Source organism: Meleagris gallopavo, chromosome 2 (assembly GCF_000146605.3).
Source record: "Meleagris gallopavo isolate NT-WF06-2002-E0010 breed Aviagen turkey brand Nicholas breeding stock chromosome 2, Turkey_5.1, whole genome shotgun sequence".
NCBI classification, from domain to species: Eukaryota; Metazoa; Chordata; class Aves; order Galliformes; family Phasianidae; genus Meleagris; species Meleagris gallopavo.
Window position 1 is genome coordinate 49,966,999 of NC_015012.2, and position 26,196 is coordinate 49,993,194.

Sequence of the window (26,196 nt, forward strand, 5' to 3'; positions counted from 1 at the left end):
TCTGTCACTTCAGAGAATGTATCATCTAATCACTCCTTCGTCTCATGTGTCTTAAACGTAAAAAGCACATAACATGAAAATGTATACCAAAATAATCACACAGGTACTATCACATCACTTATTTATGTGAGTGTTTTTTTTATTTATATATTTAAATATAAATATATATATTTTCCCTTGATCTTATTCAGGCTGAAGGAATGCTTTGTCTACATTGAGAGGAAAATAATTTTTATATATATATATACACACATGCGCACACACACACGCATATATATATATAGTTTCCCAGCAATGCAATCTACTGGACAACACTTCTAAGTGTGGAAGTACTGAGTTGCTGCAGATTGCATTGCTTTCCTTGACTTTTCCTTGTGTTGGGGTATTGTTTCAAAATACGTTAGTACCAGCGCAGGTCTTACCAGCCTTGGAAATGTGTTTGAGCATTCATCTGAGCCTCATGAATTCCTTACTTGAGTTCTGAGTATTTTTCTAATGTAAAGTATTTAGTATTTCACATTCTTGTACTGCGGAGCCTGTTTCATTAGGATTGATACAGATGCAATGATCCCAAACATACTGAGGTTATTTTTAAATAAATCATTCTTTGTTTGGTTGTCATCTTTTTATTCTTGCCTATTCCTCAGTTCCTCCCACATGCATCAAGCTGAGGGTATTTTTTCTTAATTTTTGGGGGTTGGAATCATGTGATAACATCACATTCCTTTGTCTTGAGCCAAGATAGGTTGTATTTTGTTCAATCTTGAGCCTTCTCTTTTTTTCCTTCTCCATTTGTCTTCAGATCATTGACAGACTGCCATGCAGTTTGCTGTTAGTTCCTACACACTCTTCTTTTATGTTTATCGCCTACGTTTTTCCCCTCTCGTTCATTTATCTAACATCTGTATGAACTTTCATTGTAACCATTTATTTGCTGTCTTCTGCTGTTTTCTTCAGTAAGAAGCCTGTTTTGCTCTCATCAGCCATGTATTATTGAATCCAGAAGTTCTCTTCCCTTCACATACTCAAAAGGTATTGCAGGATTTCACTTGTCTCTCTGGGTATCAGCTTTACTAGGTCTAATACACATATGGGGAGGGTCAGAACTACCCCTACTAGTTAATTGTTAAAGAGTTTATCTGAGATGAAATCACACCTTTTACTTATTAGTGTTTGTCTAGCTTCATTTTTGAATTCAAGACAAGTTTGACTCAGTTTATTTTTCCAAGGAGCACTGGGCTTAATACAAGTATATGGGCAACGTGATACTTCTTATTGGAAGGTGACTTACTGCTTTTGGAGTACTAGGTGGCCTAATTCTGCCTCTGCTTTGTGCTACACAGCAAACTGAATGGGATGCTCACCAGAATGAGATACCTGTTCATCAGCTAGGAATGTGAGCTCAGGAATTCCCCTTCAAGTAGGTTGCAAGATTGGCTCTAAATTGTACGTTAGTGATGCAGAATCTCTGCTTCCATTTCATAAAAGTAATTAACCTGATCCAGGGTTACTGCAGTAATTTAAAGAAGAAAGCTCCCAAGAGCATTGGTGTCACCAGTGCTGTGCTGACCTGGTCTGCTGGGGTTGTGACATAAGGTGCTGGAATAAGAAATCTGAACTAAATGCTAGACAGTGGAAGTCTGCAACAGGAAATAGCAAATCAACAGATGTGTTAGCTTTTAGTGCTTTTGCTTGTATTTTGCACTTTAATTGTAGTTTGTACAAGTATTTTGCTTTTCCTCTAGTATCTGAAGCTCAAGTGTGCTGTCCATACCCACTTTTCCCACTATACCCAAACCTCAGATACCTCTACAAAGCCTTTTTTCTGGCTAGCCTTTCCCGACAGACCGGCTTGGCCAGACAGGTTTCCGGAGAGGTCGACCATTCCCCTGTGTTGAGGTGTCCTCATGTGAGTGACTCCCATCAGCAGCTTCCGGTCCTGGTAATGCATGAGACGCTCCTGACAAGATAAGCCTGATTCCACTGATGCTGACAAGTCAGTGATGCTATGGTTTACACACCAGAACCAATCTACCGAGCTGCACTGATGTTGTACTGTGATTTCCAAAACGGGCTTCCTAACTGAAGAAGGCAGTCTCTTGGTGGGGAATAAGGTATCTGTGTCAAAAACAGAGAACCGTATAGGAGTTGGTGAGGATGTTTTCCATTTGCTCGTTTCTGAAAGTTCACCCAATAGGGAATGCCATCATGGCTTATTGAAACCATTGTTGTTATCACAATATGAAAAATGATTGGCACTCAAACTTATGTTCAAATAAATTTAGTCTGGTTTTGTGCCTCTGTTGAAAGAGTTTTAACCTCCAAGAGAAAAGGAACCATAAATATTGGCCTATCCCAGAGTTTGCTGATAGTAATTAGTTTTTATTTTGTCCTGATTAACTGTGGGACAATGAATATGAAGCAACAACTGTGCACTAATTAATCAGAAGATAATAGCAAACATAAACATTCATCAATTTTACAACTGATCTGTTTGTATTCATTGTTCTTCCTGGCAGCACTGTTGTAAGCAGACAGTATCAAAAAGTAGGGTGTATGTGTATAATATCTTGTGTTTGTTTAAACATTCTTCTTTGCCCTGTTATATTTTAAGCAATAAGCAGGAGTTGAACTTTGGCCACTGCATTTCTTAGTGACTAAAGGCATTGGTAATAACCAAGACAAAAAGGCTTTATATACATTAAATGGACACTTCCCCTTCTTGACCACATTACTATACATGATCTTAAGTTCTTGCAATATGCTAAGAAAATGTAATTAGTAGAGATGTTATGTATGAAGTTCATGATCTTTGTACATGTAGTATAAAAAGATGTAAGTGGATCTGCACTGCGGATAAGAAATGTTTGTCACACAGTTGTAATATATGCCAGCCTTCACAGAGATGTGTCCTTGAGCTTCTGCTGCATCTTGGGCAGAAAGAATCAAGCCAATTACCTCTAATTCTGTCACACAAGTCTACTTTCTGAGATTAATTACAAGCAGACTCCCTGTGCAGTAGCACTTTGTTCTTTTGCATGTGTTGTGTGACTGTATTTTGAGCTGTTTTTAGTATAGACATCAATTAGCCTAGTAATGTGAGGTAGTACTGCTTGGTGGTTGTAGTTATGTCCACAGCTCAGTGTGGTTATCCTGGCTTATTTGTACACAAGCAGCTTCATTACAGACAGCTTGGTTATGGTCAGGTAGAAGTTGTGGCTTGTGAAACGGACACCAAGAACTGACTGAGCTGCATGCTGCTGCAGTTACGCTGCTTCTGTGTCTCAGCCAGAGCTACACTTCTCATGCACATGTTGATGCTCCAGATCATCACTATAGGCATGGCAGTTGCTTAAAGTGGTGAGAGAGAAGGCTGTGACTAGACTTTCTTTAATGTTCAGAAGCTAGCAAGGCACAATAATTTGCTGTAAGATTTATTATGAGGCTCTGTATCTATGGATGTCTAAGATAACTAGTAAAAAAGAGCATCCTGTCCCTGTTTTCTTTAAATAGCATTGGTGTATCTGTGGTCTGTAAACAAGTCTCTTGCTTTTATTAGTTAAATGTGACATTTAATCTTACGTGCAAGATGTAAGTAAGGACTAAAATTTATTCATTCCTGTGTGGCTACAAGAATTTCAGTGCTTCCACTTCCCTGTCTCTTGCTCCTGTTTTGTACAGCATGCATCCATACCCAATCTGCTCGCTAGCCTGTGAATCTCAGTCTGAACAGACTTTTCTGGAACATAGATATGTAAAAGCATTTGGAGTGAATTGTCAGCTCTTGGCCTTCAGAGTACATTGGGGCTTAGGTGTTAAGAGCGCTCTACTCTGATTGGAGCTCGTGGTCAATTTTTATTTTTATTTATTTATTTATTTTTGCCTTGAAACTGAAACTGCAAATGCTTTGAGTGGGTTTATTTTTCCGCTCTTATTGTGGAAATGTTGCTTCCACTTTGTATCAAAATGCTTTTTTGTTACTTGTGAAATTGTGTATCTTTCACTACGGCACAGTTTTAGACTAATCTAACCTGGTGGAAGTGAGAGACTGCTAAGTAGGGTTCTAGCAGCTTATATATTGATGGCCAAACAGTTGTCTCATGCTATGTTAAACCCTGGCTCATCTGAACTGGTGAGAATTTTTATGGATACTTACTTGAGCTAGATTTGTCATGGAAAACGTTAGTCTTGCTCAGCTCCTGTAAACTTCTAATCATACTTTATGTAACTCAATATGGTGTTTAACTGCCTTAGGTGTACTTGACAATATGTTTCAGGTGCCTTATAGGAGTCATTACCACTACCGTTGCTTTGCGGGCAAGAAGTAGAGATAGAAAAAATGGGTAAAGATGGACAAAACAGCTGAATTTCACCCAGAAGATGAGCTTCTGCTTGCTGCTCTGCATTTGACTTCTGAGCTTCTGGCCAATGCTCCATACTTTGCTTCCTCCTTTGGTCAAAGCTGTTTTGAAAGAATATTGTAAAAAATGGGTTGCAGGAGTTTACTTAGGGTATAGAGGTTTTTTTTGTTGTTTTCAGTGTGATAGACACCTGATCACAAAAGCACACGTGCTTCTTGTGGTTTGTTGGAATTCCAAGTATGAGTTGAGCTGTTCCCATTGAAAACTATGGTATCAGCCCCAGAGGACTAGTGCAGACTTTGGAAATCTGATCTTTTTGTAATAAATATCAGCTTCATCTTAAAATACATATCCACTAGAGTGAGGAGGAACACTACACAGAAGTTGGAGCTCTCCTTGTGAAAAAAAATTCTCTATTGCACAAGGTTATCTGAAAGGCCTGTATTTCACAGAAGTCTTAAAATATAAAGAAAGCAAGCCCGTGTTACATTAAATAATAATAATAATCACAACACTTTATACCAGCATTTTTGTGTCATATTTCTTACAAATGTTTACTGGACCTCGTGGTGCTTCTCTGTTTTTTGAGTAGCCCAAGCCTCAGGCTTTTTTTGTTTTGTGTTTTGGTCTGATTTGAGGAGTAGGTCAGGATCCAAGAACATTTCTTACAACGTGGTGGGAAGTCTGATTTGTTCTAACAACTGTATTAAATGGATTTGGCCATCTCATCTTGACAGTAGTAAGGGTGATAGTTTTTGGTTTGGTTTTTGCTGTTGCTGGCGTGTGTGTGTGCCTGTCTGTGTGTAAATTTTCCTTCTTCACGGTCCTGGGAAATTGCCAGTTTAATGCAGGTTTCCTCAAGTATTTTCTGAGTTCTTTTTTTGGTCAGGTACTATCACTTTGTTAAGTAATATTTCTCTTTCACTGTTAGTTTCGCAACTCTAGTGGTTATCTTGCAAGATTTGAGAAGTAAGTAATGGAAAGTTGCACAAGTTTTTCTCCTGCTCAAGGTAACAGAAATGTACCATCAGCTTGCAGTTTCCAAAGATTGGATTTTTATGTGAATAAGAGCAGTTAAAAATAGAACTTGCAGCAGCAAGTTGCTTTTAAGCAACTTTCTAAAATATATATAAATAAATAATCAACCCTCAATAATTAAAAGCCTACCCAAGCAATGTCTAGTAAAATTGTTCTTATTCTTATTGGGCTTTTGTGACATTTCAATTTCTGAAAATTAACAAAAATCAATCTATGTACAGTTCTAGTAATACGCTTTGTTTTCTACTTCAATAAAATGGATTTGGAGGAATCCATGCTTCAGATATTTATGTAGAATTGAACAGAGGTGTTCTTAGAACACAAATTAAGAGGTGTCTAAAGAAAATAACTTCATATTTGATTTTAGAATTTGTTCTATTGAATAGTGTTATTGTGTTCTTGGCATCTGTTGTAGTTTCCATGGGAATAAATAGGAGGCATTACATTTGGAGCAACCTATGTAATTGATTCTTAGTAAAAGGGCATCAGGGTAATAAGCTTTTTGTCTGCAGAGCTTGTCTTTTATTGTAAAAGAGTTCACAGAAAGGGAAAGCAGGGAGAGATGAAGAAGACCATGTTTCTTTTTCTTTTTTTTTTCCTTCACATTACTACATTTCTTTGAATTGAACACCAAATAATGGGATTGGGTGAAGAATATATCCCAAGAGGGAGAAGGCTGTTTGCAGGAGAGGTGGAGATGAGTCATTTTAGTTAGTTTACCCTCTTGATCCAACAAAACGTTTGTAGTGGAAATATTCTGCCTATTAGAAAAGAAGCCTCCCTTATGTATGCTGATATGTTGTAGTTTCCTCATGCTTTACTTTTACTTCGTGACTCTGGGAACATGAAACATGCATTTTAAGAGACATTGCAGAGGACTGCATGCCCTGTTTTGCAGGCATTTGTGCATGAAGTTAGTTTTGTTCATGCAGGTCAAATCTGCTGTGAACAGGACTCTGTGATAAGGTTCTTGATTATGCAGTTGTGTACTTAATTAAATCAATTTTTATTGTACCTTGCATGGAGGGTGAAAATATAAATAAAATACAATTTTTTTTTTTCCTATGAGGTCCTCATTTACCTTATAGAGGTTAACTAAACAAATTTTGTTTTCCATCGCACCAAATGAACTGTTTGCTTTTTTATGATTAGTGATGTTTCACCACTTTTTACCTGGGGAAGTTAAGGTCTCATGTAAAGGAGAGAATGGGTGGGGAGGAAAGTGAAGAAGGAAAGAACAGAAAGAAAAAAATTAAACCACATCCTGCTGACTATAGTCAAAATTCAGACATAACTGAAATGGGGAAAACCCTTTATAATTCTATTTCCTTCTTAAAATCCTACTTAAAATTTCCTACTTAAAAAGCAAACACTTTGATGGAAGTTGAAGTAAATGGAAAGAAATGGCATAGAAATATGTGGCTGTTAGAAATGTGTGGCATTGACCATTTTTCATTTCTTTCTACAGATATTGCTGTTGTAGAGATGAGTGATGCCTTTCGTCAGCCTTCCCTCTTCTACCACCTGGGAGTCAGAGAGAGCTTCAGTATGGCTAACAACATTATCCTCTACTGTGATACGAATTCTGAGTCTCTGCAGTCGCTGAAGGTAGCTCTGAATGAAAAAGTGCAAGAGGGGAAGTTGCAGTTGTTCTGCCCTTGAGATTAGACTCTGTGTTTCCATGAGAAATACAGAAGACATGTATGCTTCACAATAGAATAACAAAAATATTCTGAGGCCTAAAAATTAAGTTTTCAGTGCAATGCTGAAAAACTCAGTTCATTTTTTCCCAAGAGAAAGATGTAGGTGACTTTACCATGGTCAGTTAAATACCTTGGTATTGAGTAGCTCTTTATGGAAACAGAAGTTTGACACATCTCAGGAGAGAACTTAAATCTTTGGTTTTCTCATTCAACAGAATTTTCGTTATTTGGCGTTAACAGTAAGAGCAATTGGTTAAGAAAGGTGTGATGTTTTAGTCCTAGTGCAAAGTAGCAGTTTTCTGTCCTGATGGGACCGCAGGTGGTCACTGGTAATTCTTGCTGAGTTACAGTTGTTTATATCAAGCACGTGCAGGATTGTTCTGCTGCAGTTTATTGACACTGTAGCAGTTTGTTAGACACAACTGATCCCTGTTTCTCAGTGACAATGTTCACCATGTGGTAGGCTGGCTGAATGCTGAGTAGTGGTTTAGCTGTGAACTGTGGAAGCCGAGGACTTGACACTTGCTCCATCCTACACTAAAGTTTTGCTGACTTCCATGAGGTTGTGAGAGGGCAGACAATTTGGATAGCAGTTTTTAAATTACTTCCACTCCCTCAGATTCATTAGCTGTCATCAAGAGGTGTTACATGCCATTGCAGTTAAGCTCAAGGCATTGCTGAAAAGCTTTTCAATAAGCAGCTTGATGAGTCAGGTTACAGTCTGGGCTCTGCTGCTTCTTACAAAGGGTTTGCTTCCACTGCTTCTGGCTAATGCAAGGTACTTGGTTTTGATTCTGCCTGGCTGTTTGCAGCTTGGCTCTCCTGTAGGACAGAAATACCTTGAGTTTAGTTTCTTCTCCCTGTGCCTCCATCCAAATGATCTTGGCCAACTGAAATGGTGGTAATCCAATTACTTCCCTTCTGTGTGCAAAACAAAGGGTATTCAGATAAAAGCCCTAAAAATAAAACCGCTCATTGTAAAAGATCCACCTTTGGATTTAATTCAATTGTGGAAGTACAGTGGTTTATGGTATAAGCAGAGCAGGATTTCACTGTACTACAGAGGAGCCAAACATTTGACTCCCACTGAGAGTTTGCTAGGAGTGAGGCATTGCTTGGGAAAAACTATTACTAGTTCAGGAGTTGGACTTTGCAAACAAGTCATGTGTTGGGTTCCCACTGGTGTTGATGGAATCTGAATTCTATGCTGTGAGGCTCCACTTTCCCAGTTGCTGCTGTTATAATGCCCACTGATAGACTCAGAAACAATGCCCACAGTTTCTTTTAGGTTTGAGTTGAGCCCATGCTTCTGCAGAGTGTTCGCAGAAAATTTTTCGAAAAGCAAATCCCTTTCCATATTATGTGGTGACCATCTTAAAAAATGAAGAGAATAATATAGTTGTGGGCATGCAGGAACATCTTTTGAGGCAGTGTTCCTGTATGTGTTACAGCTAGCAGTTAGACTGGAAGCGCTGCAGGAGTGTGCAGTATACTAGTTAACTTTTTTTTTCATGGGTAAGCTTTGTGTGTGCACTGTTTTAATCTTGTATGTGAGGGTTGTAAATTGAAGAAAACAAAAGTAGTGATTATGGAAATGTAGGAAATACACAACTGCAGCATGTGATTTAATTAAGATATAAGGAAACATAGGTCACCTCAGCTAGGGGTGAAAAGAAGCTCATGGAAGTCTGAAACTTGCAATGGGGAAAGTATGAGGTGCCTTGCTTTGAGACTGCCTCTGTTTTTAGTGATATGACTTGTGAAGCTCTTCAGTGGTCACTGTGGCAGAAGTATAGTATAGCTAATAAATCTGGCAGTGGCAGAATTTCCTGAAGGCAAGGCCACTTCCCACAGGTGGTTTGCCTTCAGGTGGCTTCTTGAGCTGTATCACCCAACTGCTGTGCAAGAATCACCTCTTCCTATCCACGTGTGCTTTAGATTCTCGTTCTCTGAAACTTTGCATTTAAATTGTGGTTTAAATTGTATATTCTTTGCATCAGATTTATTTGAGCAACATGAATTTCAGCCAACTTGAATTGGTTGACTTTCACTGCAAGCTAGGAATATCTGAAACTTCCTAGAAGTACTGTTTTTAGTACCCTTTACAGGTTTTTCTACTGGCAGGAAGATAATATTTGTAAAGCTAAATATGTATGTATTAATAGCTGACTTTTGGACAGTCCCTTTCAGGACTGCATGTGCTCCCATGTGTATATACAGGATGTATGTATCTATTTAGTTCTGCAATCTTTTTCAATTACGGATTGTCTCTCTTGAGACAATACCGATTTCCATTGATTTGGCAGGCTAAAATAACATGCATCAAACAGCTTCTTTCTGTCTTTTGTCTGTATATTTTAAAGTTAGAAAATCGTACTGATCAGATATCTTTTCCAGTATTTGTTCAATGTTATCAATGTTTTTCTTTTTTTTCTTTCTTTTTTTCTAGGAAATTATTTGCCAGAAGAATAATGTGAGTATGATTTGTGTGCCAGATGAATTCTAGGCATTCCAAACTTCTGTGGCATTTCATGTTGTTTATCATGTTTTCCATTTGAATCATTTAACACTTTCCTACTGTATTTTACAGAGTTCTGAAGCTGCTAGCAGCGAATCTGTGTGTATCACTTTGTTGCTAGGTACCAGGCTCACTTCATACCTTGTTTCCAACTATCACTGGTATTCTCCTTGCTGCCTTTACTTGTCTGTCATATTTTATTTTTTTTCCCATACGCTACTTTCATCTTTCATTTGTCAGGTTTTTATTTTCTTTTTCTCTGTGCAGTGTTCTTCAGGTTGTTGTTGGATTTGTTTGTTCTGTTTGTGAGGGTGTTGTTTTTCAAAGAAAAAAAATTATGGAAATGATTAAGGAAAACAAACAAACAAACAAACAAAAAAAACACCCCCCCCAAAAAAAACAAAAAAATCCACCCCCTATTGAAAAGGAACTGTTTGGAAACTGATGCTCATTTTAGAAACCTGTGGTTGAAGCTGTGAAGGTGTGTGTGTGTGTGTGTGTGTGTGTATGTGTATATATATATATATATATATATATTGAGAAAGAGAAAGTGCGTGTGTCTATTTCTGGAAGCAAAGGTTGGGAGCCTACTAGCCCTTGTGCAGTGCTGATCCCAGAATTTTCTATCCCTTTGGTTTCTGAGGTTGGCCTTGCAAATCTCCCTTTCCTTTTTCACTCTTACATTCAATGTGGGCAGAGTTCTGGCTGTGAGCACTGGTTTCTCCATGTGGTTTGTTCAGGAGCAGCAGGGCCAGTCACGTCAGAATGTATATTTGGTATGCTGAGCTCTTGGCTTCAGTTGGGGATGTACTGATAGCCATATATGTTAAGATATAATTTTGTAGCAGGTAGTTGGCTTTGTGCCGGTATCCTGAGGTGCTGCACAGTTCCTGTATTTGTATAATTGTTTTTGTGGGCAAATGAAGTATTTAATTTTAGAAATTGGTTTGGTTTTATTTCCCAGTGTGTTAAAACTGCCACAGAAACTGCAATATTCCTGGGTTTTACATTGTTTTATTTAATATCGCAGTTCATGGACTTATGATTTCTACCTATATGAAGCAAGTTTTTATTGAAATGGCAGCAGTTACTCACTATAGCTCATAGAATTTCTAAAGGCTTTAAAATCCCATGAGAGCTTTGGCCATAATGCTGTGTTTTAAATTACATAGTGTTTTTTGATTTAAAAAAAATGGAAGCACAGGGCACGTTCCATGGATGTCTGTGCATCTCTTAAGTGCGTTTCAGTGATTCTCAGAATGTTGTAAATGATGTGTTAAGCTAAAAATCTCTTGCCTTTCTACAATGAAAATGGGGTAGGTGATCAGTTAGGTCTTCACCCAGAAAGAAGCAGACCAGTGAGGCCTTCCAGTGAGGCCTTTCTTCCTTCCTCATAAATGCGTGTATCACATACTTGTTTGTTTGACCCACAATGGCAGAGATCTAGGTAAACGGATGAATATGTAATATAATGTCTATGTGAGGACTGGGGAAATGGCTCTGTTAGCAGGAAACCAGCAGGAGGTGGCTTGTGAAGTAGAATAAAGGGACAATGTTGTCTCGTCCTACTTTTGTGTGACAGCTTCTGAAGTTGCAGGAACGGAATGATAACTTGGCCTTTATCTGTTTGAGAAAGAATTGTTCTGTTTAAATTCAGATAGGTGGCTGTGAAACTGTCATTTACTACTTTTAGAAATGTTTCAATATATGCCACGAAAAGTGTGGTCCTTGAGAATCTCAGATGTTTTCAAGCACACCCACATAACATGTTTTCTGAGAGGAAATGTTTTCCTAGTGATTAGAGCACAGAATTCAAGTTAAAAAAAAAAACAAAAAAAAAACCAAAAAACTGGCATAGCAACTCCAAAAACAAATTTGTTTTTCTTTTTTTTTTTTCCCCCCTCAGTTTTTGGCATGATATGAGCCAAATTACCTGGAAATAGAATTTTCAAAATGTTGGTGTGTATTTAATTGCTGAATATAATTCCTGCTTCATGAAAATCATGTTTATTCATAAATTCACAGTCTTGCATAAATTGGTATAACAAAGGGAGATACCCACTCTACATAAATCATTTGGTGATGCTGTAGATAGGGGGTAAAAAAATTAAATCGGTGTAGGAATAAAACCAAATGTTAGACCTGCAGTTCTAGAAAATGTGTTTTAATAGCATGCAAACATCAGCCATAACAGCACAATAGTATCCCTGGCACCAGTAGATTAAAAGCCTGTAAAACAAATGTGTGTTTATCTATATATAGATCTGTCTTACTGAAATGGCTTGTTTGCTTTTCCTGAACCCTATCTTCCTAAAAATGAGCTCAGAGAGGGGAAAAAAAAAATCCATTACCAACTGTTTTGTCCTTTGTTCTACCTGGATTTTTGTGCTTCCAAGTTATGGTCAATACAGCATTGCATAGCTAGCATGAACTGCATTGAGCTTGGCAGGGCAGGGCAGGGAAAGATAACATGGGCTCATTTCCTGTTACATGTGGTTTTATAGCTGGTTAGTTGGATCTTTTCCAAACGTTGCAATGATATCAGAAAGCATACATTTTTACAGGGAGTGATACTTTGACAGAAGGCAGTTACTTTGATATTTGAAAGCTTAATTTTATTTTTTCTTGTTATCTGATTTTTGAGGTCAACCAAGCAGCAGAGGCATTCTAGAAATTGCTAGTAAAGAGTTTCGGTCATGAAGACAAGTTGGTATAAAGGTTACAGCTTGTGGCTGTGCTTTGCTTGGCTTTTTATTTGGCCTAGTTCTACCTGGCTTGAGTCTTACTGACTTTGGAGAAAAGCTGTGGGTCAAGTAACAGTAAATGGTGATTTATTGATGCAATTTTTTTTTTTTCCACTTTAAGAATTTAAATTCTTGCTTAATCTGAGGGATTTGACTGTACTGTAACGTAATGAAGTCTGCAGCCAACACAGTAACATCTTGACAGTGTACACCTTTCCAGTCCAGGCTCTGTGCTTACACCATGCTATTGAGATGCATTGCCTCAGGAGCAGTTGGGGGCAGAGACTCCCTGATAAGCCACTCTGATGATCAGAGCAGAGATGAGGGCTGAATGAGAACTCTTCAGCTAAGCAGCTGACTCATGGGGTTAGCAGTAAGGCACAGGGGTTAGTGCTGTAAGCTGAGGACTCTTATTAGTGTTTCCTGTCATTCACCGGGCTCCAAATCTGTAGTTAGTAGCGGTTTTCCACAGCCTCTCCTAAGGATGGAGCTGCCTCCTGTTTAAGGCACAGCTTGGAGATCAGCTTAGTTGTGCTTCTTCAGAGCAAGTGGTCCTGAACGAGGCATGCCAGGAGCTTTACCAAGCTTCCAGCCTCCACAGATAGCATATATCTCATGGGGGTATGTGTAGCTCTTGGTTTCTTCCCTTCTAGCAATAGAGGGAAGTATTTCTAATACTCCTTTCCCCACTAGCAAATGATTTAGGGGCTGTTTTTTGTTTTGTTTTGTTTTTATTCAAGTGTATAGAAATGTGAAAAAATAACCACTAAGGATATTTTGTTGCTAGTAACCGCTGAAGTATTTATTGTTATTTGTGGTACATCACTGTTCTTTTTTTTTGTTTTATTTTTTTTTTTTTCTCTCCAAGCTTTAAGTTCATTGATATATTTGGTGCATATTTTCCTTGGAAAAATTTAGCTTTTTTTTTTTTTCCTCCTTCATTAATATTTTGTGAGGATGTATAAAATGTATGCTGATTTTTAACAAGCATTTAGGATGTGGCATGGCTGCAAAAGGCTGTTATTGCTAGGCATGAAAAGAAAGTGGGAATTGTTTGAAAGATCAGACCCAGTCTCTGTGCTTTAATTAATTTGAGGTGTGAGGGCTACTTTTATTCCTTTTCCAATCAATAGCGAGGCTGTCATTCATTTGAATGGGATTTGAAATAAGCCCAGACTGAGCCTGTATTCATTAAAACACCAGCACATGTTGATTTACTGTATGTTCGGGGATGGAGGGAATAGGTTTAATTACTTGTTTGCCATCTGTTACATGCAACACCGTGAGCAGTTACAGAATTACCTTTAATCAAAATATCATGAAAACAATTGGAATAGGAAGAGATTGATATTCCTCAGATGAACCTCAGATGGTAGGGAAAAATGAGAAAAAGCTGATCTTAATTAGAGGAGAGTCATCAGGAAGAACAGCTCTTGTTATGACAGATACTGCTTATTTTTATTACCACCACTAATTTGATTAAAAGAAAAAAAAAATTACACTTGATGCTGACCTGAAGAGCAGGCAACTAGTTGAAATTCTGTCGTGTTCTCTCATGTGTAAGTAAATCATCATTATTTTGGTCTTCAGGGGTTTGGTCTTCTCTGGCGCTTTTTGTCCTTGAAGGCATTTTTCTTCTGTCTGGACTTTTGACTGCTCAGTGATTCCAACAGAGTCTTGGGGATGAGAGGATTAGGCACTATCAACTTCTTCAGGTTTTACAGAGTTTCTCTCTGCTATTGAAGTAAAATTCAAGATCTGGGATTTATTTTAGCAGGACTCAGGTGTTGTTTTGTAAAGCATTGTGCTGGCTTAATCTATATAACTTTCAGAGGGAAGCCTTCTTTTCCACATGAGATATCTGTGTCAGGGAGAGGATGGTGTTCACCTTACTGCACAACATTCTTTCTAATTAGCCATGGTGTCTCTTAATTAACTTTTCCAAGAAACTATGCCTTACAGAAGCAATGGTCTTACTTTAAAGAGGGTTGTTGGAAGAAGGGCTTGCATGTGTTCTTGTTGCAATTATCAAAATATAACTGTGTGCTGTGTTTTTATTATCCCTCTTAAAAACAAATAAATGAAACATGAATTTATTTTCATTAGCAGAGAAAGGGTATCAGGCAAGAAGGGAGTGCTTAATGTTCCACTGACCAGTGGATCTAGCCAAGTATAACTTATTCTCAAATTCTGTAATGGTAGAGCCATTAATATAAACTTATGGCTGTGTCTAAACTGGAAACGCATGCAGCCTGGAATTTTTTGGTTTTCCACAGCAAGTTAGAAAGGGACACTAGGAAAATACATAGCAATTAAAACATTCATAAAAATGGATTACTGATTTAGTCATTTGATGATAAATATCTATGCATGCATAACTGACTCCAAGCAGTACTGCTACATTGACTGGTTTGGTGATGCGGGCTGTGATATGGATGTGATTTCAGAAGGTGGTCTGCTGTTGCCAGGTGCTGAGTGTGCTGGCTCAAAGCCTTCAGTGTGTGCTTGTGTCTCCTGGATATAACTAGCTCAAGTGATCTGAGAGTTTGGGCCCGGTTTGCCTCACCTCATGTCCTGAGGTATTCTCCTGCATCAGGATAAACCCCAGTGCTCTGTGTGCGCATTCCTTGTCTGTCACAGCCCTGATACTCTCAGAAACTGTTTGAACCTGTAGCTCAGGTCACTTCTAATGACTCTGTAGCGTTAATGTGATGTGAGCTTTTGAACTGTAAATAATGATGGGCTCATAAACTGAGGAGGCTGGGAAGTGAAACTTCCAGCAACTGTTTGTTGATTAGGCTGGGAGAAGGATCTCTTCCCACCTGCTTTTGAAGCCTTTTTATGCTACTTGCAATTATGACTTCGGTTACATCAATACCCTTTTAAAAATGCAATTGTATTTAAGGTGTGTTACTCCTTCAAAAGTTGCCTGTTTTTCTTGAATGGCTTGATGCTGCTGCTTCTGCTGTACATAATAAAGTGAGTCAGAGTAGTGGATCAAAGGAAAATAGCACTTCTCCCTTGTGTGTTCAGCAGCTTAAAATATGGATTAAGGTTAATTATTAGATTTAAGAAAGAATATCAGAGTTTGTGAAAGAACATTTGGGATCGAGTGTTACAGGACAGATTTTAATAGGATAAGAGAAAAATGTTCAAGCAGAACAATTCAAGAATTCAAGCAGGGCAGTGAATAAGTCAAAATCAGAAGCAATGCGTGAGCAGATAGGAAGAGTGTCTTAGAAAAACCACCTGGCTTAAGTTAGTGTAGCCTGTATTTTGACAGAGAGCCCTGCCGAAATGCAGCAAGGATCTGGTTTTTTGTAGCTGGAATTTTTGACAGTGGCAAAACTTATTTTCTTCCTAGTGGGAGACTCTGGACTTTGTGAGGGCAAGACTCTTGTTGTTGTTTGTTTGTTTTTTAAGTAAAAACATCTTCCTTCCCCACTCACCTTCGATAAATAATACATCTTAGTTGTTTTCTTTTCCCTTGTGTCACTTGAGCTACTGTATCTTTGCCTTTTTCAGGTTCATCTGATAAAAACCTAGAGTACTTTTTCACTTGGAAAGTGAAAATTAGGTCACTATTTCTTGTATTTCTTCACTGCATGTGGCATTTTTTTTTCTTTATGCCTTCCCCAAAGAAAAGAAAACCTAAGAACTTGTATTTTTTTTCCCCTCCTGTACCCTCTTGCTGTATCTGCCTGTCTGATGAATTTCAGACAGATTTGAGATGTTTCAGAGACACAGAACTCATCAGAAAATGTAGCTATCTTGGTTAAATTAACATCCACAGTAATGCCCTAACTGAGGGAAAGGCCAGTGTGTTCCCACCTCACCACAGAACCATGGTGAGAGTCTGCCTTCAGTTACCAGAGAAATCTGGGGACACTGAGGAGAGCTGTGAGCCTTGTTTTACTTTCTTCTGTTTTCTTCTTGTGTGATACTTCTGCCTTTTATTGTTAAGTTCTTCCTTTGATCTTTCAGTATTCTGTTTCTGAAGGCTACTGGGTTTGTGTGTCTGAAATAGCAGGTTCTATAATGTAGAACGTAGCTGTGGTTGGGTTTTGTGATGGTGGTGTTTTTTTTTTTTTTCCTTTTTTTTGCCTTAAGTATGAAGCAAAATGCACATAAATTAGCTTCTGCTGGCTCTCTCATTCCACTGAAATAGATGCCCTCTTCCTAGAGAAGGTGCACACAGAGATCTGAAGAAAGAGCAGCTTTCCTACTTGTGGGGTTATTTACAAAGACTCCATTACTATCTCCATAGGTGGTCTGACCATTATGCCAGAAGAAAGTTTGGGTTCTGTGGATTTCAAAAGCTAGAAACATCCTTTTTCAGAGCTGATTTTTCTCTAAGATCTATGCCAGAGGTCTGAGAAGCCTTCCTGCAAGCCGTCTTGAATTTATTCTTAATGCACTGAATAAACATTAGGAAGTAAAATATTTGCCCTAGGATATCTGTAGCTACTTCACCCTTTCTCTTGGCTCTGATTTCCCAGCCTTTTCCCTTTATTAAAAAAAATAAAAATAAAAATAAATCATCCTCCTGTGCTTAATAGGGGCTCCTGTGCCAGTCATTGCCCACCCTTATCCTGAAACTGCTGAAACCAGTTCCAGCAAATCTATTACTTCCTCTCTGCATTTGACTGCAAGGCTTATTAGGCTTTACCAGGGTCAAAGGTTTGTCTGTTCACTCTTAAGAGTGTGTGCTAACCTTACAGGCTGGCATATTCTTGAGCAGAACTGTTCATTCAGTTCTCCATCATAAAGGCAAGCAGTTTGATTTCTAGCACTGCACTCCCTTAATTCCCTGTTAAAAATATTGCCATTATACCCTTCCCAGTTCTCAGGTTTTTTTTTGTTTTTTGTTTTTTTTGGAGTTGCTACATTCCATATACAGCAAACTGTGCCCTAGCTTTTCAGTTGTAATAATTTGCAGGTGCTGGGGAGGAAAACCAAATTCATCCTTTCACAAGTCTGTGTGTGCAGTAATCCCTTACCAGCTTCTGGGTTAGTTGAACAAAATGAGTCTTGTGTAATTTAATTTCACAATTTGTCTGTATCTCTCAGAAGTGGGATGGGATTGCTTCTGTAGTGAGATCTCATGCTTTAATAGTGTAATATGCATAATTTAAAAATATATATATTGCTATGCATTTTGCTCCCAATCTCAAGTACATATTTACTGATGTAACTATATGTATGCACTTATACAGTCTAGAATTCCTCAGTCCTTTTATCTTTTTAAAATCTAATTATGCATGCTAAAATGGCGTTTTTATGCACATGGTTGAATTAATGCTTTTAAAAACAATGCAATCAGTGCTGTTTCAATGCATGAGGCCCTGCTTGACAGTGGAGTCTCTGAGGTGATGTCCTCATTGCTGAATTGACTTCTGGCAGAGCAGAAGCTGACCAGAAAGTAGTTAGCCTTAGAAATAATTTAGAAGCACCAAAATGTAGAACTGCTTCCTTAGGGCTTTTCTTGCTGGGCTGTGTGCCACTTCAGTAGTGGAGTGTGAGTTTAAAATCAAATGGCAGCACGTCTCCTGACTTTTGGTGGTATGCTGTTTTATAGCTGAAATCTTTCAGAACCGCAAATGTTCAGCAAGTTCTCTGTGGGCATAAATCTGTATTCACATACCACAGGCACCAGGCGTCTTGCCTCCCTGTTTCCTGGAAGATAAATGATTTATTTTTTCTTTGCAGAGTATCTGTCACATTGATATATGTAAATCAATACAATTTCACAATTCTAAGACATTCCATAAGTGATTATTCTGAAATATGTATGATTTTAAGCTCCTACTTAAAGTTGCTGCGTAGCGGGGAATTTCATTTGTCTTTGTTATGCTGAACTGTTTGAGTCGTTTTGTATTCATATTGGATTCATAGTGGATTCATTTTCTCACTATTTTCCTGTTGTGATGCTATTGGTTTATATGACTGGTTTTAACATTTGTGATACGCGTTTCAGATGTATATCATATACAAGATGAAAATCGAATATATGTAATTGTAGGCTCCATATTTAAAGTCTTTGTCCCTTTTGCCTTCAACAGGTACAATTTTACCCATTATTTATGCAGTTTTTCTAGGTTTGGGCTTGCCAAACCATAATTGCCCTTACTGTCGTGCCTTGTTTTCTTACAGATGTGCACTGGTAACTACATCTTTGTTCCTTACATGATAACTCCGCATAACAAGGTGTACTGCTGCGATAGTAGTTTTATGAAGGGACTAACAGAACTGATGCAGCCAAGTTTTGAATCACTGCTTGGGCCTATTTGCTTACCTCTGGTGGATCGATTTATCCAACTCTTGAAGGTGGCACAGGCCAGCTCGGGGTGAGTTGATGTTTTGTAGCCCTTTGTATATTGTATTTTTCTGCTGACAATAAAAATGTCGGATCTCTTGCCTTCAGAGTGAGCGATGTTTCTGTTGAGACAAATTGATAATGAATTAATGAATAATTTAGCTTGACCAACTCTCCCCACTAATGTTGCTCTATGCTAAATGTTTCGCAAAAGTATTGTGATAGTGTTGCAGTGGCCATAAAAACAAATGCAAGAATCTTTCACAAAGTGCTAACGTGAAGTTGTTCCTCTCCAGCCAGTATTTCCGGGAATCCATCCTTAATGACATTAGGAAGGCCCGTACCCTCTACACTGGCAAAGAGCTTGCAGCAGAGCTGGCGAGGATTCGGCAGCGAGTGGATAATATTGAAGTCTTGTCTGCTGACATTGTAATCAACTTGCTGCTGTCCTACAGAGACATCCAGGTGTGTATCCTCTGCTCAAAGATAATCTAAAAATGTGATAAAGTTAATTCTCAATGGAACTGTAGTGCATTTTGCACACCTTTTCTAAGAAACTATATAAATAATGCACACCAGTAAAAAATTGGTTGCAGTATCTTCGCTGATGATCTTTACTTCTAGTTATATTGCTCAGTGTGCCTTTACATAGCTGAAAATACACTATAACAGCACCTAAAAAATATGTAACATACATCACGTCTCCATGTCAGCATTGCTATATGACAAACAGCCTGTAGTGTGCCTTACTTAAAGGCCGTGGTAGTGTTCTGCAATTGATATGTTTGCGTTCTGACTATGAGCTTTATCACCATGTGTATTTCTCATGGCAACATAACATGTTTGTATGCATTGCAGCTTCTCTGAATGGTACTAGTAATTGCTTGCTTTATTATACATAGTTTCAGTTGTTGCTTCTTAAGCGTTTTTAGTTTTTGTTTGTGTCTCATGCTTACCTCAAAGAGTTTTGGAATACTTCATTGTAGATGCAATTAGCATTGTAATTTCTATCTGATATGAACTCTGATACGTGTTCAGCCCTGAAGCTAATTTGTATTATGAAATGTGGAATGAGAAATTTCTCTATGTATATTTAAGCAGTAGAGGAATCCAAACTGTGTTAAGTGCTCTGTTTATTCGCATCTCTGAGTGCCAAGCCATTTATAGTTTCAGAGTGAGGAATGTAAAATCCGTGTAACTTACATCCCAGTATGAAATACCAGCTCCTTAGTTCGAAGAAGAGTTTGTATATGCATACTTCAGTACAGCCGCTTAAAATTTCGTTGTTCCTTTCTTTTGGAAGGATTATGATTCCATTGTGAAACTGGTGAAGACTTTAGAAAAACTGCCTACTTTCGACTTGGCTTCCCACCACCATGTGAGGTTACATTATGCGTTTGCACTGAACAGGTAAGACTGTACCTTTCCTACTGCTGTCAAGTAGTAAATCAGTACCGCAAACTCAATGCTTGGCTGATAATCCTGGTTAAAGGTCCCTACTGGAATCTTTGTATACAGGTCTAGGGTTCTCACTGAAGCAGTTCTAGGGACTCTTGACCTTCTTGATGAGTCTAAGCTTCCTTTTCCTTTCATACTGTCAAATTGCTTTTCTCTTCCTTCACTGTGAATGTCTGATTTTATTTATTTATTTGTCCTTCCACAGATCTGTGTCAGCATTTGAGTTTTTCATTTCAGTGTCCGAATCTGTAAAAGTAAAATACACTTTTAACATCGCTGTTGCATGACAGCATTGCAGCATTTGTGCTGAGTTAGACATCCACTCATTCAAGTCTGAGTTCAAAATCAGAAGACTTTACTATGTTATAGTATGCATTTTTTTCATGTTCTCTGATAACATGCGCAATGTGTCACATGCAGCAACATGCACTACTTCTTTGAGCTAAATGGGAGCCGTGCCCTCGTGCTTTTTTGTTTGTTTATACTGTGATTTTTTCCCAAAAATCTGAAACACTGGCAATAGGGAAGGGCATTAAAGAGGGAATTTTCCAGTTGGAATTGCAGATATTTTCTGATCACTTAGTGTTACCATAGTGAAGATTTGGCCATTTTGATGTTTAGAGAAGCAGACCAAGTGTCAGCAGGCATTGAAATTCTCAGATATACATAGGAAGCATTACTTTCAGAGCAACCTATTTGTTTCTATGGAAACGACAACAAATACAAAGAGCTCAATAACACTGTTTGATAGAGCAGATTCTCAACTATGAAACAGTATTTTTCCAAATGACCACCACCATGAGCTATGCGTTTTCACTGTGATGGTCAAGAGCCTGCATGCCATGCTTGTGAAAATCTGCACCAGGAGAGGTGACCCACTGTCACCACTGCCGAAACACACCGTGCACTACCTCACTGTGCTCACATCCACTGTTTGGTTTCCATCAATGTTCAGCAAGTGTCAGTAAGTGTCAGTGGGTGCCATTGTTTCTGCATGAAGAAACATGCATCAACACTCCTCTGCTTCATACATACTTCCATGTCAGATACCATTCTGTCAGACTGTCCCTCTGCTGCCATCTGTCACACAGCATCAACATGTAATAGAATGCTGGAGAAAAGGTTCAGCCTCTACTGCCATACCACCAACAACCATGTCAGACATCATGAGCCAACATGAGACAAAATAGGAGACATTGCTTTTAGAGCAGCCTTTGTATTTTTGCATTTTGTGAATAAGTATTTTATGATCTCCCAAAGGATTGCTCTCGAAGCTATTCTTACTGCTGTTACTGCTTTGCTCTAGGTGATCATGAGAGAGATAACATGTTTGGGGGCTTTTATGAAGAAGGTTTTTTTGGTAGTGATGTTTCTAAATCTTTGTTTTAAACATGTTTATAAAATAATTCAATGCATCTAGGAGCGTATTTGGCATATATTTCTGTATTAGTCTGTAATTATGTCTTTATTTAAAATCATACGTATAATCTTTTATATAAATAACTATATATTCAAATGGGTCATGAAAAAATATTCCTTGTTAACTTTATTGTTTTTTATTGGAATATTTATTTTGAATAGACGAAATCTACCTGGGGACAGACAGAAAGCTCTAGAAATTATGATTCCTTTAGTAGAACAAGAAGATCAAGTAGCTTCAGATATGTACTGCCTGGTTGGTCGCATTTACAAGGACATGTTTTTGGAATCTGGGTTCATAGATACGGAAAGCAGAGACAAAGGGACCTTCTGGTGAGTAATGTTTTCCTGGTCTATGTCTTTTTCTTAGCTTTAGAATGCGTTCTTTAAATGAGAACATTATTCAACTGTTTTTCATTCCAAATATTTTGTTTTCTTAATGGTTATGCAATGTCTTCTAATCTGGGCCTTCCTTACTTGTTAAGAATGACAGACTCCTGGTGTCCATACATTTGCTTCCATAAAGTTCTTCAAGTGCCTCAGAGCCTTGGAAGTTGAGGTAGCCTTCATCCACAGCTTATCTTTCTCCTCTTTCTCAAATGTGAATTCTCTTGTTTCCTGCATTTCTTTTAAGATCTGGGCCAGGTGTTATTCAGGCTTGAATCGATAGGCATACCTGCATCTAGTAGGTATTTACCAGCTATGCTTAAAGGTGCTGAAGAATAACTGTGCTGATGCTTAGAAAGTACCATTTTTGTCTTTTTTTTTTTTTTTGTCTTCCTTGCTGACAAGGAATGTAAACTCATGCTGGGAAAAGGTTTATCACCTCATCATCACCATATAATGTATACATATTACAGTGGACTGCAGTACAAATTCTTATGGTACTTGCCTCTAAAATTACCATGCTTTTTCTTCTGGAATGTGCTGAAGTGCCAACTTGTATGTGGAATAGATTTAAAAAAAAAAAATAATAAAAAAAAAAATCCTCTGTCTCTTGTCTGTTAGGCCTTCAATTTCCAAAGGAAACATACTTGAAATGCCAACAATTAGGTACTTTTGTCAGGGTGCGCTGCTTTTTTCCATTACAGTTCAGAAAGAGAATATAGATAAATATTTGTTGTATTCCTCCAATATTTGTTGTATATCCTCCACATTGGATCCTTGTTCTACTCTTGAGCTCATCAGCTACTTGTTGAAGTACTTGATTCTCCTTCCCTTGTTTCACTTTTTTCAGTAACCTTCAGATTAGAGTTATCTTTGAAATATATTATTATTCACCACCTACAGTCTTAGAATATATGAACAATTTCTAATTCTTGGTTATGCTTTACAGTTTTGTAATCCTTACTGGCCTCTTAAAATATGCTGTATTCCTGCTATTTCAACATGTTATTCCCCCTTCCTATTTCATAATTTTGAATTAAAGAATTTCTCTAAGCCAAAGCTCCTGTGAAACGTTCAAAATTGTTGCTGAATAATGTTTTGTTTAATGTTAGCTGACACAAAAATTAAAATGTAGTCTTTATACAGTACTAGACATCACCGTGGACAAAACAAATTAAATGAACTTATGTCTGTGATTGTACATCTTGCTTTTTCCTCATTTGTACTGCTTTAAGAACAGATAAAGATTGAGATTTTCAAACATAATTAGGTGAGTTTATATGTTTAGTAGGCGTAATTACTTACTAGGATGTTTCACACAGCTGTTTTAACATGCTTTTAATAAATGCATTTATCAGTCATGTTGCTCATTTACTCGATGAGATGCAATGATTGTAGTCATAACAGCTTGGGGAAGGAGAACAAATGCAGCTCTTGCCTTGGGTAAGACACTGGCAGGGCAGCCCCTAAATAATCCTTGAAGTCTCTGGCCAGTTAGACCAGACTAAGGCAATCTGGAATTTGACTGGAACCTGTTCTGGAGGAGTCAATTGCTTTTAGTTTGTACTTTATGTTGGATATTGATTTGAATTCTAGTGTCAGTCGTATGACAGGCTTGATATGGCTGAAGGATTGAGCCATAACCTAGTTGGTAGCCCTTGGCTGGGAGCAAAGCTGCTACCAGTGCTGCACCCTGGCCTCAGTGGGAGTGGAAGAAGGTGTGTGCAGGAACAATGCCTCCATAATAGCATTAGTTTATGTTGAGATAAAAGTTATTATCTCTGTCTTAGAGAAATGAGGTTGCAGGAGAAATGTAGTGAATTGCATAAGATAAGAATTTGGCAGCAGAACTGAAGTGTTAGTTTTGCAACAGCTAATGATGTCAGGGTACTTTGGGCTATTTAAAAAAAAAAAAAAAGCAGGAAGTGTGATTTTTCTGACAACTGAAAAGTGGAATAAAAGGCATCTGTGATGAAAATATGAGACAAGAAATGAAAGTCTAATTGTTAACTGTCACTTTCTTGTTGCATACTGACAATGAAAATCAGATTCACCAATGCTATCAAGTCATCTTTCCAATCCTTTTACTGCTACCTATCTTATTCAGTATCTGTATTGCAACATTTTCCCAAATGTCAGCTTTCAATTTCTTGAAGGCCTTTATAATGGAGTCATCTAAGCCAACCTCTAACTTTATAGGAAGACTTTTAAATCAGACTGCTTTTCTGCAACACTGATTCCTTCTATGTCATGTAGGGCTTGACAGTGCACACCACTTGCACCTGTTGAATTTAAACCAGTTCAATTAGCAGATGTTAATTGAAACTGGCTATTTTCATTTGTTGAAAGTTAATAATTGCGTGTTTTTCATTTTTATTTTGTCCGTAAATTTCTTGTTGGTTCCTATTGCTTTTTCTTGTGCATGCTGCAAAATCTATGTCAAGGAGAATGCTATTTGTCAGTTGAAGCTTAAAGAAGCCAAGGACTGAGTGTAATGAAAGAAATAAGCTCTCTGATCCTATGAAATTTCTCAGTCCCCTGGGGTTAGGGAATGTAGCCCTTTTCTTCTTGCCTACTTGTGACGCTTTGTTTTCAAATCGGTGTGTTGTTTTGTGAGGGCTGTTCACCAATTGCTTCTGCAAGCCGTAACTATCTTGTATGCTTAAGTTCATATCTGCCTTCTTTGCCTATATGCTTAACACCATTGACAGCACATGTGTTTCCACCTTTTGATGCTCATTGGAGAAGTTTATTTTATTTATAAAATTCTGAAGTTCTGTATTTGTCACTGAGCTAGAGAAATTTAGGTATTCATGTCAGAAGTGAGGCATTTGTATCATTTGCTTCTGTGTTTATGTATTTTGATATGCTTATATGTCACTGGAGCAGATCTAAAATCTCAAGTTAGTGAATATCTATATATTTAAGAGGAAATTAAAGAGTCCATTAATAAATATAACTGTGAAAAGATCTCTTAAAAGCTGATAATGCTATTTTCTTTTATCTCAATGAAAAAACTGTAAATCCAATAAGATACTAACTTTGCTGGAGTGGATAACTAGGGTCTGTACTTGTGTGAAGGAAACGGAAAAGAAAAGAGAGTGCATATATAAGTAACTAACTCTTAAGTAAGTAACTCACTCCTAAAAATAGCCAAAAAGCATGTGCAGAAAACAGTATTTTTGTTTCCATGGATTCTTACTATGTAAACCGAAGATAAACACCTACTGAACCTAAAAGTATAATTATATCCCTACTAGATTGCGTTATTTAGAAAGCAAACTTGTATGTTTGTTTTCTCTAGGTTCAAGAAGGCGTTTGAGTCAGAGCCAACACTGCAGTCGGGAATCAATTATGCAGTGCTTCTTCTGGCAGCTGGACATTGCTTTGATACTTCTTTTGAGCTTCGGAAAGTTGGTAATTACAGCTTGCAAATTCTCAGTGAACTTGCTTTCTAGTGAAAGTACGACGCCATTCATTGTCGCAAGGGGAAAAAAAAAAATCTGATAGTTGCATATAAATGCTTCGATAGTGAGTATGTGAACATCTAAGTTAGTGTCCCCAGCCACCACTGATCCCACCTGGCTGAGAGTGAGCACTGTTGTGGTGATCTGATTCCAGGATGAAGGTCTTAACAGGTTACCAGAGCTTAGTGAAAACTGGCAGCCCTTCTTTGCAGTGATGTCTTTTTTGTGAGCCAGAAGGAAGGAACACCTGAAAGGGGAGTTCGGATCTGGCTAGCATTCTTGAAAAAAATAAAAATAAAAATCAAGCAAACAAACAGAAAATACCTATGGATTGCTAGGAAATATGGTCGAAAAAACGTCTCCTTAGGGTGGTCAAAATGCACTTAGCTTGAGATTGGGATGGGTTAAGAGAAGAATGAGCCATGCTTCTCTTCAGATGCTGTTTTGTAGGTTTTTTTTTTAAGCTTTGTATTAAGTGGTCTGCTTTGTGATTTGATTTGTGGTTTTGCTGTAATTAAGAGAAGGCAAAGTCAAAATTAGCCAGGAATCCTTTTAGGGAAGCCACAAAAGGGAGATGACTGAATGTTGCAATAGTTGCTAACGTATAGTTTGTAACTGGCATTTTTCTCCACAGGTTTGTGTAATTCTTGACTTACTGCAAATCCTTTTTTTTTTTTTTCCTTTCCTCTTTTTGATCTCCTGAGGAGAAAGAAGCATTGTTCTTTACTCCAAAGAATATCTTTAATGAGCCTCTGCACTAGTTTAGAAGTAAGGTGTGTGGAGTA

The 26,196-nt window shown here is 37.9% G+C and overlaps 1 protein-coding gene across 1 annotated transcript; it reads left to right on the forward strand.

Moving 5' to 3' along the window:
* The first annotated feature begins 6,839 nt into the window (after window positions 1-6,839).
* Window positions 6,840-25,417, forward strand: LOC104909732 (mitogen-activated protein kinase kinase kinase 5-like). The gene is made up of 7 exons (XM_010707246.3): window positions 6,840-7,007; window positions 9,552-9,575; window positions 18,518-18,711; window positions 18,977-19,145; window positions 19,984-20,090; window positions 21,720-21,890; window positions 25,249-25,417. Exons 1-7 carry the CDS (start codon window positions 6,885-6,887, stop codon window positions 25,400-25,402), a joined length of 942 nt encoding a protein of 313 aa, XP_010705548.1. The 5' UTR covers window positions 6,840-6,884; the 3' UTR covers window positions 25,403-25,417.
* The last annotated feature ends 779 nt before the right edge of the window (window positions 25,418-26,196 follow it).